Below are 17,967 nucleotides of genomic sequence, written 5' to 3' on the forward strand. Positions count from 1 at the left end.
GTGTAAGCTTTCAAATGTCACATTGGGACTTTTAATGTCATTTTAAGGTCAAGACGAGGATCAAGATTAGTGTGCTTAAACAATGCTACCTTATCCCCTTGATTCTGTAGATCATTTCAAAGAAAGATAAAGATTTTGCTCATACCTACACTTTAATCACGTTATTTTATTTGAAGTTCCCCTGAAATCTCTAAGTTCACATTTGAACTCCTGTCTCTTTACAGCCTTCATCGAGATGCCCGAGCTCGTCACGCACGCGCGCAACAACCACCAGCGCTGGAAGGAGCTCGACGAGGTGGGGGTCACCACCATCGCCGACGTGAAGCGGGCGCAGCGCCAGCACGCCATCCAGGCCGCGCCCACCTCCACCTCGCAGCCGACAGCCGAGGAGTGAGCCAGCAGTGGATGCTGCGTGTTGACAGATTGTCGTGGAGTTTAGGGTGTGTAGAGGCTGGAAAGTTTAGAAGGAAGAATGAATTGTTATTCACATTAGGAATTAGCATTACGGATGAATATTATATGGTGAACTTTAGAGCCCTCGCCCACGGCGACTTTTTGTAACGCGCTACAGCATCGCTACTGTATCGATGCAAACGCGCGACCGTGTGGGACGACATTGGGGAAAGAATGGAGGGAGGGTGGCACGTGAATGGAGAACCGAGCCTTTATCACGTTTGCATCGCGACAGAAGCGCGACGGTATCGCGTTTGCATCGCGACTGTATCGAAGCAAACGCGCGACAGCATCGATACAAAAAATTTACATGGGCGAGGGCCATTACTCATCTTTTTCAAAACTAGGGATGAGCGTAACTTTGTACACTCAATCTTTCAGCGCGTTGCAGCTAGAGACTCAAGAAGCGAGATATATTGTGTATTTTTTCGTGGACTTGCATCGGCGTAAGAGTTACTTTGGACAACAATCTGAAATTTTATCGGTTCGCTTTATGTGTCTCCTTCTGTAGCTGTTACTTATCCTACAAAATGTTGTAGGTATTGTAGTGTTTAATGATGATTGTTAAAGAAAATTAAAAGAAGCCAACCTGAAGTACCTAGTGAGGGAGATCGGAGAATACGGGTGTTGATGTGATTTATATAAACAATAATGTTTTATCGGGCTTGTATCAAAAGGAACAGACATCTTTATTTTGGAGGCGACACTCTCTTGACTGTGTCGTTAGGCTCTTAGAAAATAAGTACGTGTTAAAAATGTTGGCTATTGTGGCTAAGGATAACGTATGTTTCTACGTAACCAACAATAATAAATTGTTCTGTTTTAATTATCCAGGACAATTAAAAGTTTTATATAACGATTTACTGTGGTTAAAGTATGATTAAAAATATAATAATATGTAACTATCAATGTATTTCAGTAGGTACCTCAGGAGCCATTAAAAATAATATGATCCATGGTCGTTCCGCCTAGCTAGGTTATAGCTAGGAGCTAGGTAGGTACCTACACGAGTTTGACTTCAGTGTTTCAATGACAAAGTCTGAATTGGATCATGGCTCTGAAAGCCGCGCGGATGAGTCCGATAATACGCTTATCTTATTTATATGTATACCTAATACCTATGTATATCTGTGTTAGTGTAAGTAGATACATTGAAATTTGTACTTGTTGGTATCTAATTTTTTATGTAGCCATATTTAGCGTATGTTTGAATTCATATATCAATTTACAAGTAGGTAACGATATCTTTCTTTATTGCATGTACAGCCTGTTTTCTGTACATGCATAAAGTCTTTGTTATTTACTTAGATAATAATTGTATCCTAAATCCGTGATAAATTATTTGTGCCATAGACGAGGAAATATATGGCAGTTCACCGGATCATCACCGTTGTGCATCCCATGACAGAGGAGAGGAGAACTATGTTCGTTTTCGAGTTCTTACGAGTACGAGCACTGTGACTGGTTCTTAAGTAACGAAGTTTTTGGCCCTCAACTGAAATACCTTTCACAAATTGTCGGTTAAGTAAAGACCAAAAAACCGTATTGCACCGAAAATTTATAGGTATCTTTGTATATATATATTAATCGTACATAGATTAATAAAAACAAAATTTAAGTTATCGTTGCTTCAGAATCTAGCACACTGCGCACTGTCTAATCAACCTTATAACGTTATTTATTTAAGTAGGTACCTACTTATACAATTATCTACAATAAGTTATAACTACTTACTATTTTACTAATAAGTAAATCATGTAAAATTCTGTCAAGAAAATACGGAGAAAAAATCAAACGTTTGGTCCATTTATAACTTTACAACACTATTGAGCTTTCAAAGACTTTCTATTTTTCTAATGAACTTTTTGTAGTACTTATCTCTTTACCTTAATCTTTGGAATCATATCAAAGCACAATTTTTATGTAGATAGTTTTTCATTCAAAATCAACTAACTAAATAATTGAGTACCTACAGTATAACTTTCCTACTTCTTCCATGTTGTAATTTTCATACTTTAGTTAATTAAATTAATTTTAAAGAACATTCATAACAAAGAAGTATGTAGGTAACGTACATAAATAATATAGATTATTATTGATGTTTAAAAATATTTATAAAATTTATCGAATAGTCGTATTAATTAAGGAATTTGAAATCGTCTATGTGACGCTGGTATTATTAAAATGAGATAATATTATAAAAAATTGTAGACGTTTTTGTTAAGTAGGTATATACTATGGTATAATATTATTAAGAAAATGTTATGTTAGATATTAATTGCTAAGCCGTTTGTAACCTATCTAGATGTTATACCTAAATAAGTGACTATAAACTTAAATCGGTATATTCACGTGCCAAAATTTCTTAATTATGGCTGTTAATGTTCACATTCGTCTATACGTAACATTCACTACTTATTTCGAAGTTCATATGATAGCAGAAATATTTTGCTTGTTAAAAAAAACCCCTGCGTGGTGATTTGAAAAATCATGACTTTAAAAAAGTTATAGCACACTAAAAATGGATAATTAAAATACAATTAATGAACCGTAATAAATACCTGTAAAATACGCTTCCGTGTGCTCAATGTTGCTATTGATTACGGTCTAATAATAATAGTATAAGTACCTACTATAAATGCTACCACTGAATGCTTTAGGCAACTCTACTTATATCGGATGGAATTATTTGAGTGATGTTCCCGTTATAGCCTGATCAATGTACTTACCTAAACAGCAACTTTTACACCGAGTTGATCCCATGCTGGAAGCTGCTTATAAGAGACTTTAGTCAAAGAGAGATAGACAATTAACAAGATGAAGACAAAGATAGTCAAAATATGCAAGCTGAAGTGGCAAAGGGCTGGTCATATCTGCTGAAGAACCGATAACCGTTGGGGTAGACGAGTTCTCGAGTAAAGACCACGAACAGGTAAACGCAGCGTGGGACGCCCTCCTGTCCGCTTGGCTGACGAACTTAGACGGGTAGCCGGTAGTGGTTTGATGATGAAGGCCGAGGACCGAGTGTTGTGGCGCTCCTTGGGAGAGGCCTATGTCCAGCAGTGGATGATTATTGGCTGATGATGATGATGAAGACAATTAACTAATATAAATGAGAGAGAGCATTCCCGCGATTCGTCACCCAATGTTTGACGTGGAAATGATGGGCTTAGTACAAAAATATCGTCAACTAGTAAGGATCGTTCACAAGGATTTTAGGTTGACCTAGCAACAGGAACGTCACTTATAAAATTTCACCCTAAATATGCATCTTCCATTTCCACTCTTGGTATGTATACATATTCTTTTTTAGAACTAAATTAGGTACGTGTGCTATTTTGGATAAAATATGTTTTGTACGGTCCTACGAGTGTTCTAGGGCGTTCACCAAACTAAAGACAGTCTGTCCCTACTTTATTGACTAACTGCCTAACTCAGAGACATAATTTAACGTTGATGTTCAAAATTAACTGATGTTCTTTATTTGTATTGACATAAGTTTTATTTTATTTTCTTAACTCTGATGTAGGTAATGACTCTGAGTACGCCAGAAAGTACCAATTTTTCTATATTTCCATCTTAGCCGAGCTCAAAATATTGTAAAAATGGAGTGAATATTTATTTAGATAGACCATGCATATATATAAACTTAGGTAAAATTATTTACACTTGTCAATGTATTTTTATTGGTAAAATTAAAATGTACCTAACATTTAAAACTTTCTATGTATTTTAGTACCTACATACAGTGTAATATTTTAGGCTAGTAAGTAACTAAGAATATAATTTAAAATTTCGTGTTAGTTCTAGATGTCCTTTTGTTAATTTAAGCTGCTAATAAATTAAGAAACGGGGGCTGGACCTCAATTAACTATTTTATTTATATACATATACTTAATATATTCATGAAAACCACTATGGTAGGTATATTAATATGGTACATATGGCTGCAGTCAGCATGTAGGTAAGTACCAACTAATATACTTATATATTTATTAAAATATGATGTCTACCTATCACTTCACAGGTATGGAGTGCTGTTACATTGTAATACCTAAATCTAGTTAATTAATTACCCATGTAGTTATATAATGAGCAAAATTTATAAATTTAAGTTTAGTTTATGGTCGGGGCTTGATCTGATTAGTCAATTTCATCAAATGGCTTGCTCTAAAGTACGTTGCTATCTTTTAAGTCGGTAAAAACTATGAGCAGGATGACTCAAGCTTAACAGATACGACCAAGGGCTCTATTGCGATGCATTAAACGTGCGAATTGACCGCTCTTTAATATAATTATACAGGTGTTGCAACTTCTAAAACTATGGGAACGTGATTTGTTTCAAAAGATTTTCAAAAAGTCGTAGAACAGAATTTGTTTAAGAGTTACCCCCAGGCCCCAGAGTCACCACCTATAAGCTTAGTTTTTACTCATTTTGCAACACCCTGTAGTAATCGCATAGCAAGAAAGACCCCGTCCACAGTTGTTATTGCTGCTGAGTTCCTTTCGCCATTTTGTAGACAGTGAAATAATAATGAATTTTAACAAACAACAGTAGTTTAAAGCATAACAATACAATGTTCTTAATTTAAAATACTTACTTAAATAAAATTTAATTATGTTCAAATTCTAGACTTTCATTTATAACCCAGCTTCAAAAAAGGATGTAGGTATGTGTGTGTGTTTATCTGGCGTTTGGCAGAATCGATATTGATGCTGTTTTCAGTAACGTATTTGTAGTAGTTTGTTACATTTAGGACAAAGTTTAAGTATTTTAACCCTTCCAAAAAAAATAAAAGGTTCTAAGTTTGAATCATCACAAGTAATGAGTAATCACCGACAAGACAAGGGTAGTTAGTAGAAAACTGGATCTAATCCTAACTAATATTATAAATGCGAAAGTAACTGTGTCTGTCTGTCTGTTACTCTTTCACGCCAAAACTACAGAACCGATTTGAATGAAATTTGGTATAAATATGGTCTAGACCCTGAGAAAAAACATAGGCTACATTTTATCCCGGAATTCCCACGGGAAAACTTTTTTAGGCGAAGTGAAGCTCGCGGGAACAGCTAGTGTTATACAGGGTGTTGCAAAATTGTAATATAATTTTCCATAGAAACTTTGTTGGTCACGTGACTTTACTATGGAAAATGTTTTTTTTTTTCGCGAATTTCCAAATTCTGATTTCAGTTTCGGGCTTAGATATACCATGCTGCACATGTAGGTTTCGGCTTAGTATACCCTTTTTGCAACACCCTGTATAATATCGTGAAAGAAAAACGGCAATTCCAAATTGAGGCCTATTTTGAATATGTAGAGTATTCAAGTTTTACTCAGTATAAATCGCAGGGTAGCACCAAGGCGTAAGGCGTAGGCGTTCTTTTCTGGAACCATAGCGGGACTTTTTGATAGGTATTTTAAGAGGGTGCCATACCGGGACCATACCATAGCGGGACTAACCGAGTTGTTTAAGGTTTTGAATTTCAAAGAGGAGGTATTTTTTAAACTACATTCATAGATATCGTCACCATAGTAGGACATAAAGAAAAGGTTCATTCAGATTCAGCTATTTCAAAGAGCCATAAAAGAACCATAAAATGGCTGAATATGAAAGAACCTCCTGACTAGTTCTTATGCCTTAGTGATTTGCTAACAGTTGTACTAACTAAAACTTGAATGAAGTTTTTCAAACTACCCTCTCTATAAAATTACGATTAATACTAGTCTACTGAGTGAAACTTGAATGAAGATTTTCGAACTACCCTCCTCCGTAATATTGGTGAATCTGAATGATATATGATGGGCCACAGTGAGTGGGAACACTGAACTTCTTTAGTCTACGAGCAGGGGCGTATTTACCCTAGGGCGGCAGGCGGCGAAGGGCGGCCTAGGGGCGGCCGGTAGGCCGCCCTTGGGCTTTAGGTTGGAGGATTTAAAAAGTACAGAACAAAATTTTAGGACGTCGTTCGTCGTATTTATTGTAGAACGGCCCTGAGCCATTTTTGCAAGCCATCTTTGCAAATCTATCACCACAATGTCCACAATGTTCTTATACACGTAGGCCGGTAGGTACTCTACACTTCTTCTTTTTTCGTGTCAGTGAACATGCGAATTTTTAAATTTGTCTAGTCTATAAAAAACCGACTTCAAAAAACCACTAAAATGTAAGAAATAATTTAAGGTTTACACAAATTCTACTCGTATGAGACAGTACAAATATACCTAAGCAGGAACTGTTCTTTTTTGATGTTGGTGCGGTGACAAAGTAATCTGAAGAAATATGGCACCAACTTCAAAAAAGAACAGTTCCTGCTTAGGTATATTTGTACTGTCTCATACGAGTAGAATTTGTGTAAACCTTAAATTATTTCTTACATTTTAGTGGTTTTTTGAAGTCGGTTTTTTAATTTTTTTAATTATTATTTTATTTAATAGTTTTTAGTTTATTTGTAATAATTTTCAATCAAAAGTAAGGGGCAAATGATACCAAAATGTCCTACTAATCAATACGAACCATTCAAGCCTAAACACGAAGTAGTTGCTATATACCGTTGAGGAGTTCCCCTGACTGCCTTACGTTTCCATCATCAGATCAGCTCAAGGTCACCATCATATTTTTTTGTTATAAGAACTATATTTACGTTCTTAATTTCATTAGAATCGGTTAATATGTGCCCAAAATTGAAATTCATACCCTGTTTTTACCCCTTTACCCACCCTTGGGGGTGAGATAAAATTCTGAAAAAAAAATGGGACCACCTGGAAGCTCAACCCAATACAACAAAAAAAGAATTTTCAAAATCGGTTCATAAACGGCGGAGTAATCGGTGAACATACATAAAAAAAAAAAATAAAAAAAAAAAAAAAAAAAAGATCCCGACGAATTGAGAACCTCCTCCTTTTTTTGAAGTCGGTTAAAAAAGAAGCAACTTTGATAGCATTCTGATTGGCCTGGAGTATGTCTTCCCGTTTGCAGGTGGAAGGGTACAGGGGACAAGAGAGTAAATGCTCCATAGTCTGGGGGGCGGTACCACAGTCGCATAGGTTGGTATATACCAACGGTATAGACCCACTTGCAGAGACTATCCTTGCAGCAGCCTACCTCTGCTCACAACCGATTTAGAGTCTTCCAAATGTGCCAGGGGAGACCTTTACCGGGAGCAAGTTTTTCCTCAAGAGGTAGGAAAGGATTCTGGGGCTGCTTTTCCTCCCAGAGCCTTAGCCTTGCGATTTGTGGGTTTTCATCCGTTTAGGACACCTCTATTCTATTATATGTGGGGGTGTAAGTACCTGCACCTGGCTCTCTCGAGTGGAACCTTTGTGCATATCCCCAGGGTATAAACTGCCTTCCTAAGCTTGGACTTTTTCCCACCACGCTGGTCCACTGCGGGTTGGTGGGTTCACATATCTATAGATGTGCTGCAACTAGATAATATGCAGATTTCCTCACGATGTTTTCCTTCACCGTAACAGCGATGGTATACATTGTATTTAAGTTAAAAGAACTCTTTGGTACATGTCAGCGCCGGGATTCAAACCCGCATCTCTTGCGTGAGAAGCGGGCGCTTGAGCTACCACCGCTCCGACACCTCACTATTTTTAGAAACGCTTTGCGGCTCTTAATGTGGGAAGGTGTGGCAGTATGTGAGTAAAGTGGATGTCTGGAGTTGCATTCTTGTTTGGCTTTCTCAACAGAACATGCCACTTTTCGCCGTATGCTAGGGGGTGCTATCCCAGCCAGAGAGTAGACTTTGTAGAGCGGTGTCGGTTTGAGGCATCCCGTTACTGTACGAACTGTGTCGTTAAGAGAAAAATAGAGACCTTGTCCATAGGGGGCAGGCAAATTCAGCTGAGAAGCAGAGTGCTAAGCTACTTGTTCGTAGAACTTGCGGAGAGGCGCCCCAGCTGGTAGACGTAAGCCGTCGCAGAAGGTTGTTGTTCGGGAGCTGACTTTCTTCTTGGTGTTTTGGCAGTGGGTTTTGTAGTGAGGGATCTATTTCATCTATCCAGGGTCACTCCGAGGTATTTTGGTGACGAGCAGTGTTGGATTTTTAAAGTATGAAAGCCGGCCTTTGTTCTTTTTTGAAACGGTGGAATAGTCAAAAAAAATTCCGCCTCGGTACTTTTTTAAGGAAATCTAAAGAACAAAAAATTGTCTCTCCCTACACCAGTTTATTTCTAAACGTTCTAAAATGTACTCGTCTATCCAGAAAAAACATTTTTTTTTGTTCGGAAGATACAAGGTGGGCCAAAAGAAATCATCCGATGTTTGGCTCTCATTTTTTTTCTAAATGAAAAATTTATTTTCTGTTTTTGATCATGTATATTTGAACCTTTAGAATTTTATTGCTAAAGTCTAGAAAATTATATCGGCCAAATGGGCGCCTCCATTTGTACAAAATATGAGAGCAACTTCCAATAGGGAGATTACTTTTGGCCCGCCATGTAGCATTATCTATGCAAATCTATCACCACAATGTTCTTATACATATGTAGGTCGGTAGGTACTCTACACTGACTGCTCTTTTTGTTTTCTTTCGTTCCTTGATGGGGCGGAAAACTACAGGAGCCCAGGGCGCGCAATCTTTAAATACGCCCCTGTCTACGAGTATTTAAAACAATCAGTAAAAGAAACATGGAATAGAAGTAAATCATTTTATTATAAACAATAATTAAAAAACATATATTTCATTATATTATATAACTTATTACAATTCCAACATTGTGTTCATGTTTCGGCTTTTAGTTAAGTTATTCAGTTAACATATTCATAGAACTAATATCATAATCATGTATCTTCAATAAGTATCCTTTGACTAATCTTCAAAAATACTTAACTAAATCAATTAATAAGTAAACCAAAAACATGTTAAAATGTATATTGTATACTGCCGGATAACTTAACTATACGCCTGCGACACTGTTATATTATAAATGCAGTTTAATATATTATATTTCTATCAATAAGTCTATATTTCGGACTCATTATATGAAAACTTGTAAGGTACAATACTTCAACTTAAGTTCAGGCACAAGTTGAAATGAAAGAAGAAGGAATGAAATATAACGTCACAATAGTGTACTTGAATAAACAACAATACACATGAATGTAGCTTAAATGTGAAAAATCGCAGTAGACACAACGGTAAGTACATAAATCAGTGTACCACCTGAAACTGAATACAATATGTAAGAGACAAGGCTACCTGTTCTACCGTATATTTATTTCCGATGCATTGATGTGATACTTATTGGATTATAATGAACCCAAAATCCTGACAACTCAAAGTTACTAATAAAATGTCATACATCAACAAATAGTTCCTATGTGAAACATGTTTTCTATATTTTCTAAACTACTGAATGATACAAGACCAGTCTTCGGTTGATTAAAATTTCCCGATAAATTTAGGTATTTATAAAAGGGTAAATACTGTCAATACCAGATTTATTTAATTAACAGAACAAACAGACGTGTTTAGATTAACAACTATTAAAAAGAAACTTTTTCAGTTATGTTATTAATTTAAATCATTGTGGGTCAATTATATACCAGTTTCAAACTTATATCTGGTGTTATTAAAACAGTAACACTAAAATATATAAAATACGCAACTTGAAAGTCAAAACAGATCGCATCGAGCCTCCCGCAGCCCCCAGGTACCTTCGTAGACAAGTGTATGCCTAAAACATCTCAACAATCAATTCCTACTCCATTATAACATGCGATGCGTAAACAGAAAGAGATAGTAACATTGTACACATTACAATACTAAGTGATAAAATATGCTATGGTGATCTCTTATTAAATTTTGCCTCTAACCTAAAATAGTGAGAGGCAGATAAACAAATTCATACACATAGGTATCTTTTTTTATGAATCACTTTACATAAGGCTTGTCCCTGTGACCACATCGCATAAAGTATAAAAAGTACGATCATCAACAGACCATTGGGGAACAACTCAGAGACAACAAAAGTTTTAAAAAGCTGCCAAAACATTTACGATAGATTTTACAATACTCACATAATTAATATACATACCTAAATATATAAGGATTTTTAGCAGACAAATTCTAACACAATCATTATCTGAGCATTGGAAAAATAACTGTAGAAGATCATCCAGAAGGGTATTCATCGCATTAGCTATTTTAAATTTTGACACCAGATGTGATGTAAGATTCGTTGTTTCAGAGTCGCCCCCCCCCCCTTTATTGATACACCAGAAGTTTTAGTAGACAATTACTTCTTTCTTTGGTGTAATACAGTTTCTAAGTATATAAACTTATTTCTGGTCAAAGCTGTAAATACTATTTTAAACAGGGTTTTTCAGATATTTATTTTACTTATTCTGCAGAGCTACAATGCTGCAATACTCGTTGACGACCCATACCGAGTGAAATATCTTTATTCATCTAACCTATGACCAAGATTCAAAACGAATATAAGCTCTTCAGATGCTTAGCTGGCACTTTTGACGAACTAAACTTTACTTTACAACAAGATTATTTACCACACTAAAGAATACATTTACGCAAATAAATCCCTCATTCGCACATACGCTATAGAAAAACAAAAGAGTTTTGCTGAACTTATATTAATCCACTACGCCCAATTGCATAACATATGCATAGTCATTTCTAAGACATCCCCAATGATTTTTCGTAAACTATAATACAAATACAAAGTGCCAGTTCGTTAGAATCTCAGCTCTGTAATCTTATCGATTTTACAGACCTACAGATGTAGCCCGTAAAATATTTTTATAAACAGTTCATTATACGCCCTCAAGCCTGCCGGAGCGACCTTTTGGTAGGCTAGTGGAGAGAAAGGCCTATATCCAGCAGTGGACGTGTTATACATGGTGTTGCAAAAGTGGCATAGCATTCCCAAAGGGGGCGACGGACGCGGTCTCAGAAAAAAACGTTCTACAAACAAAAGTAGTTAAGAATGACCCCTGAATCGCCCCCTATCGGCTGACTATACCCTTAATTCAACACCCAGTATGTATAATTACAAGGTATACGTGGGTGGTGATCCCGGGTGCGTTCAGTACTACATGGCGAGCGGCTTGTCCCGACACTGTTCCACCACGTACTGCGTGAATCGCTTGAGGAACTTCGGGTACTCTCGCTTGTAGACCGCGCGTAACACTCCCGCCGGCGCCCAGCCGCCAGGGTTCACTGGAAAGGGAGATGATGATAGTTAGGTCAGGGTTATTTTTACTATTGACTATATGGAGTGAAATCCGGGAGATTAGAATAACACTAAACTAGTAATCACGATACATGCGAAAAATATAGTGTCATTTTATGTCTTTGGGTTGGTTGTGCGCTATTAGAACGTGTCAAAACCACGTGACAACCTAGCTGGGCAGCATATTATAGCGTCTCCGCTATTCGTCAATATTGTGTGTAATGTGAATGTGACTAGCGCATATCGTCTATATTGTGTGTATTGTGACAAACAAGCGCTTTGTGTCTCTTATCATTCGCTGATATACCTTTGATATTGACGCTGGTTTGTCAAATTTCCTGCGCAGATGGCCGGTATTTTGTTCTCCTCTCATGACTCCAAGTGTAGCTACATACCTGTGCTGCAGTAGGCGATGCTGGTGGTGATGTTGTCTCGAGTGGGCCGCTGCCCCGGCGGGCAGGAGCTGCGGCACGCGAGGCACACCGTCACGAAGAGGCGGATGCAGGCGCCCGTGTTCGCCTGGAATGGGAGAATTTTGCAAGTATTATTATAAGGCGTAAACTTACAAGCTGGGATACTAAATCAGAAGAAAAAGATCATTTGATTCGTCACTTTCGTCAGGGGACTACATCACTACCACCATAGCTGCAATCTGCCGAAGAACCGATGGGTTATGCAAACAAATAGCATGAGACGCCCTCTAGTTCGCTGGATCGATAATCTTAGATATCTGACTACCAGTTTTGGAAGAACCCATATCCTGAAGTAGACTATTTACAAGCTATGTGTCCGTATTCAGGGTGTTGCAAAAAGGGTACACTAAGCCAAAAGGGGGTCATTCTAACAACTTTTGAAAATACATGAAAGAACCACCTGTATATTTTATTATTTATCACTATATCACCATCTCCAGTCTTACCGGGAAGTCATCATTAGTGGTGGAGTGGTTGGTGACGGCGTAGGTGTGCGCGGGCGCGGCGCGCACGTGCGACCAGAACAAGGCGTCCCGCTGCGACGCCGGCCAGATGCGCTTGAACGTCTGGTGGCAGACGAGTGCGTCGCACGAGATCTCCTCCGCTATGCGCATGGTTTCTAGTGTTGCTGGAAGTGGAAGAAAGTTGATGATTAGATTATTGGTCGGTTAACAGATTGACTTACATATTTAGCACGTTTTTAGAGGGTCGGAGACAACGAGTCTAGTGTGATGCTGTGAAAAGAGAGTATGTTTGGCTCGGGGGAGTCGCCATCTAGCGGTAAAAGCGCTGAAATACTGCATCTTTGAATATTACACCCACTAGGCCCTAAACTAAGGATTAGACAGTCAGTGGTCAGTCACTAACTGACAAGATGCGCTTGAACTTTGAACGTCTGGTGGCACACCAGCGCGTCGCATGATATCTCTTCCGCTATGCGCATGGTTTCTAGTGTCGCTGGAAGTGGAAGAAAGTTGAAGATTAGATTATTTCTCGGTTCATAGCTTTTTCTTCTTTCTTTTAAGCGATCAAGAGTTTAGTGAAGGGCTGGAGCGAATGCAGTGATATTTAACGCGATTTTTTTATGGCGCGGTAGAGTCGCCATCTAGCGGTTAACACACTGAAAGTAGGACTATACAATATACAAGTTGATCTTTACTGTTCAGTGTTGCAACGGGGAGAACTAGGTGCGTATGAGAGGATTCAGAGCACGCTATTCCTCTATCGCTGCAATAGAGGTATGACGGGCACCAATGGCGTCGCAATCCTTGAGCAGCGTCAGTCGCTTGTCAGATCAGACGTAACTTGATGTATGAATCTTACACATCTGGCGAGCGACGCTGCTTATGGATTTAATTATGTTATTTAAATTAGTTAATTGCTGTGATTGTTGTAGCTGGTGCAAGCGCGCAGAAGACACTCCTGTAACTTGGTAGGAGAAGTATAAACTGCACTCACTCTCCCACTCGTATCGGTATCGTGGGTTGAAGAAGTAGTGGCACATCTCTCTAGCACTGACGCCGCGCACCTTGTGCATCGCCTTGAGGGGGTCCGTTACCATGCCGTCCACCTCCATCTCTCTGGAATTGTATAAACATAAATTAAAGTCATTAATGCTAAAGTCACTGACATGATCTGGACTGTAGGACACCCTCTGACAGCATAGACGACTAGCGAAAAGACGCTTGTAAATATCGGATGCGGAAAGCTATGCATCGTATCTAGCGTGCTTTGGGAGACGGTTACGTCCAGAAGTGGACTGCTGTAGGCTGAAGAAGAAAAATCATGCTGATAAACCACGATGACATGCGCTGATAGACCGGTAGCCGGTAGTGGCTGGATTAGGAAGGCTGAAGTGAGTGTAGTGGCGCTCCTTGGAAGAGACCAATGTCCAGATGTGGGTGATTACGGGCTGATGATGATGGCAAAGTTACTAATAAATTATAGTCTGCCCTACCTCCTGTACATCTTCATGTCTCCCTCCTCAGCGAACAGCTGCCAGCCGATCTCCCCTCCCACCTCCTCGAAGGCGGCGGTTATCTGCTCTGTTGATATCCGGTCGATCTGGAACCATCATCATTCTCATTAAATACACTGCCAAAGATAGAAAACACTATTTTCTCCATGTCTGCTTGGAGGTGCAGGGTTGATGTGTCAATATGTCGGGACGCCATTATCGTCTATTGCGGCAAGGACGCGCTAGAGAACCTCTTTATCTTTATCATTCATTCTGTCAATAATGTAAGATGGCCGCTAAATTGAATACGAATTCATTTTTATGTGTTCCGAGAGATCCGACAGGACCCCAATCATCTTTGACAGTAAGTTAATAGTAGTTGGATGAGGAAGGGCATTGATAGAGTGACGTAGTGTTTCTAGGTTAAGGCCTATTTCCAGCAGTGGACAGTTATTGTCTAATGATGATGATCCTATAAACCCATTAAACCAAAGTAAACCAGACTTGTGGCTCGAGGTCTAAACCTAATATTCTTGCATATTAAAATGCAATTAGTTAAAATGTAGGTAGCTATAGTATTTTCAATTAATATCACTGTGATTATTTAAGTGTGAGATCGATTGGCGCTTACAATTAAGATACCCTAGATGTAGACGTAGCTGTATAATTGTATATTCCTAGTCATCTAGATCTAGTTCCCTATCGTTAAACAGTTATCTAGCGCTACACGGACGCCCACCAGATTAATTACCCAGTTAAAAACAGTTTTGCGGCTTCATTACTTTGCGAGACAAACTACGGTATTTTGTAGGGCGTCAGTGTTATAAACTCTTGGGTACATTGTTGTGGAAACTGAACTTTGTGTACAACTATCACAAACCTAATAGTGAAGAGGAAGATAACTCAACAACGTAATAGTCGAAGATGAACATTATAACATTGCATAGTTCAGACGATGCGGCCATAACATTGGCATATGGCACCAACTATATGGCTGAAACGATTTGGCGGTGTACGGCATTCGCTATCAAGTGGCTTTACATCAAATATGGGCATTCTTATGCCTACTCCGTTTCAGCAACTGCCATATTGTGGCATTTTTATTTACGGTGGTAGTAGGGTGGAAACGAAAGAACCTCCCCGAGGGACGTATCAACTGTACTTTATATGCGTCCCGGGCACACCTTGAGGCCCAGCATTGCGATTCTGTAAAGCTAATTGACAAAACTCGATTCTGAATCCGGAGTGAGTTTTGAAATTGGCATTCTGTAATTTCCGCAATTTCGAGATTTTGACAAATAATGTATGAGATGACATACGTGAAGTGAAAGGTGAAGGGAGAATGAAGATCGAAGTGAGATGCGAAGTGAAGTATGATTTTACCTAATCGCAAAGCAGGGCCTGTGCATTCAGCGAATGACGCTATTCTGAATAGATAATCCTTTCACCACGATGACAACCCTAAACATGCTCTAGTGTACCGTCACGCTAAGAATAAAACGATTGTGGCGTGTGGCCGTGGCATCACACCGCTGGGTGTATGTCGTGCGTTTATCACCGACACGCTAGAATCAGAACAATAAGATTGATGGTGGTGTGTCCGTGGCATCATACCGCGTGGTTTATGCCGTGTGCTCACCTCGGGCCACAGCGGGTGCAGCGTGAGACGCGCGTCGATGGCGGGCGGCGGCAGGTCCACCTGGTCTCGCGTCAGCACCACGGAGGGCGTCACGCGAGAGATCTGCCGCTCCATCTTGTCGAACCCTGTCTCGACGGCGTCGTAGAACTCATCGTCGGGCAGAGTAGAGTGCGGGCCTTCCTGTAAATAAAAGTAAAGAAATATTTAAGTATTTAACAGGCTGACAAAAACAAAAAGTACATAAAAACAATACAATATAAAAAATATGTGATAATATAGGATGATATATGAATATAGGATAATATATGAATATGTGCTGTAGTACATAAAGCCATATCTGGTTTTCAGCTGGCCCTTATAACATAAAATTCTGGGTGTAGGTCATTCATCAGTGGGTATCGAATTTAACCGATTGAATTCTGTGCAATCAGACACAATTAATAGATCCGGACACAAAATGTTAATAGTAATTTCTCAGCCTTGGCAAATAAGGGTGCCTGGGAGGGATAAGGGCGGATGATACAATATTTACATTTTATACATTTTTATATCAGAAAATTGCATTGCACTGTATTTTAGTAGGTATATCATTGCTTCCGATTGGTAATTTAAATATCATCAGCGTATCACATATTTATAATAGTAATTTACGTTTATAATAAGGTGCGATTAGAATCATCATAATCTCGTATCGTAATTCACTACGCTTACATCCGAATAAAAATTAACATAATATCCATAACCTTCGCATCGCGTAACTACACCTATAATTATTGCGATCGAATTTGTTTGCTAGTGAATAGCTGGAGCTAATATTGAACAATGAACATGGTAATCCAACCACCACATCAGTGACGTCACCACTCAACACCAGTCATTGTGACAAAGTGCATGTCGACAAGCAACGACCACGCTAATGCAACCTCCGATAATACCATGTGGCTGCACCTTCCAACGTGTACTTTAACAAACTACAGTAAAAACTATTCTGGGTTGGCTTTCTAGAATGCAAAATAGAAAATCTAGATAGAATTTATTATTTTTTTGTTTATTAATGTTATTTTATTATGTTAACATGGTTTGCTGAAATTAAGATCTTATGATAATAACGTTAATTTACTAAAATGAAAAAAAAGTGTATACAGGGTATTGCAAAAAGGGTAGGTATACTAAGCCGAAAGGGGGTGAGACTCAGGGGGTCATTCTAAACAACTTTTGTTGTACGGAAATTGGAAATTCGCGAAAAAAAAACGTTCTTCATCGTAAAAAGTCACGTAGCCAGCACAGTTGTTTTTTTTTTCGAGAATTTACAAAATTAATATTTAAATTTATATTAGGGCCTTTTAATTCTAAAACGATGAAAACTTTGGAATACATAAATTGATTTTGGCAGTGCAAAGTGGATTTGTTAAAATAAGTAATGGTAGCGCATATTTTATTATAAAAAATTGCTTTTGGTGCAGCGAAATGCACATCTAGCATATGACGTAGCCGGCTCGTAACCAGTAAATAAATGAAGGAATCATTACAACACGCCTGCAGGTGTGTATAAAGTTTATACTATAAACTCACCTCCACCGACCATTCTAGACAAACTGTTGGTTTTGACCCACTGCCAAAACAGTTTAGTGGCAACTAAATTACAATTCACGGCATCAATACAACCTACTTACATTTTACATTAAGGTCATACTGAGTAATTTCACTGACAGTTACATAAGCATTATCTGTACCTTTCGTCTTGTGTGAATACCTAATAATTTTGGCAGTTTAATTTGTACAACAGGTAGCTACGTACATAATCGGTTGCCTTTCACCGATAAGGCCACTTATCAATTGTTTTAAGTTTTTACGTATTACTTAAATACTTGCAATGTACAATAAAGTTATATGCAATTATATATATTATTGTATCATTTACCTAGCCATTAATTATTTTAAATAAATTATACTGATATAAAGAAGTTACCGTCATAACATAGTATGAGTCACAGTCCGAAACCTTCATCCGCAACTAATTCAAATTCAATTTAGATGCATTAACTGTAATTTTATAAGCTACAATAAAAGGGAAGTCCTTTATTGTTAGACACCGTTATAAAACGATAGTTTATGATTTCATTGTCTTCTCACCATAGAATGTAGTTCACTAAATCCGTTTTAATCCGAATATATGTAGAAATATAGCCGTCAGAAAGACCGAGCCTGTTTCGCCTGGATAAGTTATCTGTGTGATAGTGAAAGC

The 17,967-nt window shown here is 38.3% G+C and overlaps 2 protein-coding genes across 10 annotated transcripts in view; one reads left to right on the forward strand and one right to left on the reverse strand.

Moving 5' to 3' along the window:
* LOC105396850 (high affinity cAMP-specific and IBMX-insensitive 3',5'-cyclic phosphodiesterase 8) overlaps window positions 1-3,923 on the forward strand; it is a 153,748-nt gene extending 149,825 nt beyond the window's left edge. For all 9 annotated transcript variants that reach the window (XM_048627731.1, XM_048627734.1, XM_048627733.1 and 6 more), the window contains one exon: window positions 225-3,923. In XM_048627731.1, coding sequence (XP_048483688.1) covers window positions 225-394 — 170 coding nt within the window. In that variant the 3' untranslated portion in view covers window positions 395-3,923. The remainder of the gene's footprint in view (window positions 1-224) is intronic.
* A 5,172-nt stretch (window positions 3,924-9,095) lies between these two features.
* LOC105387293 (ceramide transfer protein) overlaps window positions 9,096-17,967 on the reverse strand; it is a 30,169-nt gene continuing 21,297 nt past the window's right edge. The window contains exons 7-12 of the mRNA XM_038106425.2: window positions 15,723-15,902; window positions 14,084-14,190; window positions 13,585-13,706; window positions 12,573-12,754; window positions 12,049-12,172; window positions 9,096-11,640 (exon numbers count right to left, since the gene is read on the reverse strand). Coding sequence (XP_037962353.2) covers window positions 11,513-11,640; window positions 12,049-12,172; window positions 12,573-12,754; window positions 13,585-13,706; window positions 14,084-14,190; window positions 15,723-15,902 — 843 coding nt within the window. The 3' untranslated portion in view covers window positions 9,096-11,512. The remainder of the gene's footprint in view (window positions 11,641-12,048; window positions 12,173-12,572; window positions 12,755-13,584; window positions 13,707-14,083; window positions 14,191-15,722; window positions 15,903-17,967) is intronic.

Source organism: Plutella xylostella, chromosome 19 (assembly GCF_932276165.1).
Source record: "Plutella xylostella chromosome 19, ilPluXylo3.1, whole genome shotgun sequence".
Taxonomy (NCBI): Eukaryota; Metazoa; Arthropoda; class Insecta; order Lepidoptera; family Plutellidae; genus Plutella; species Plutella xylostella.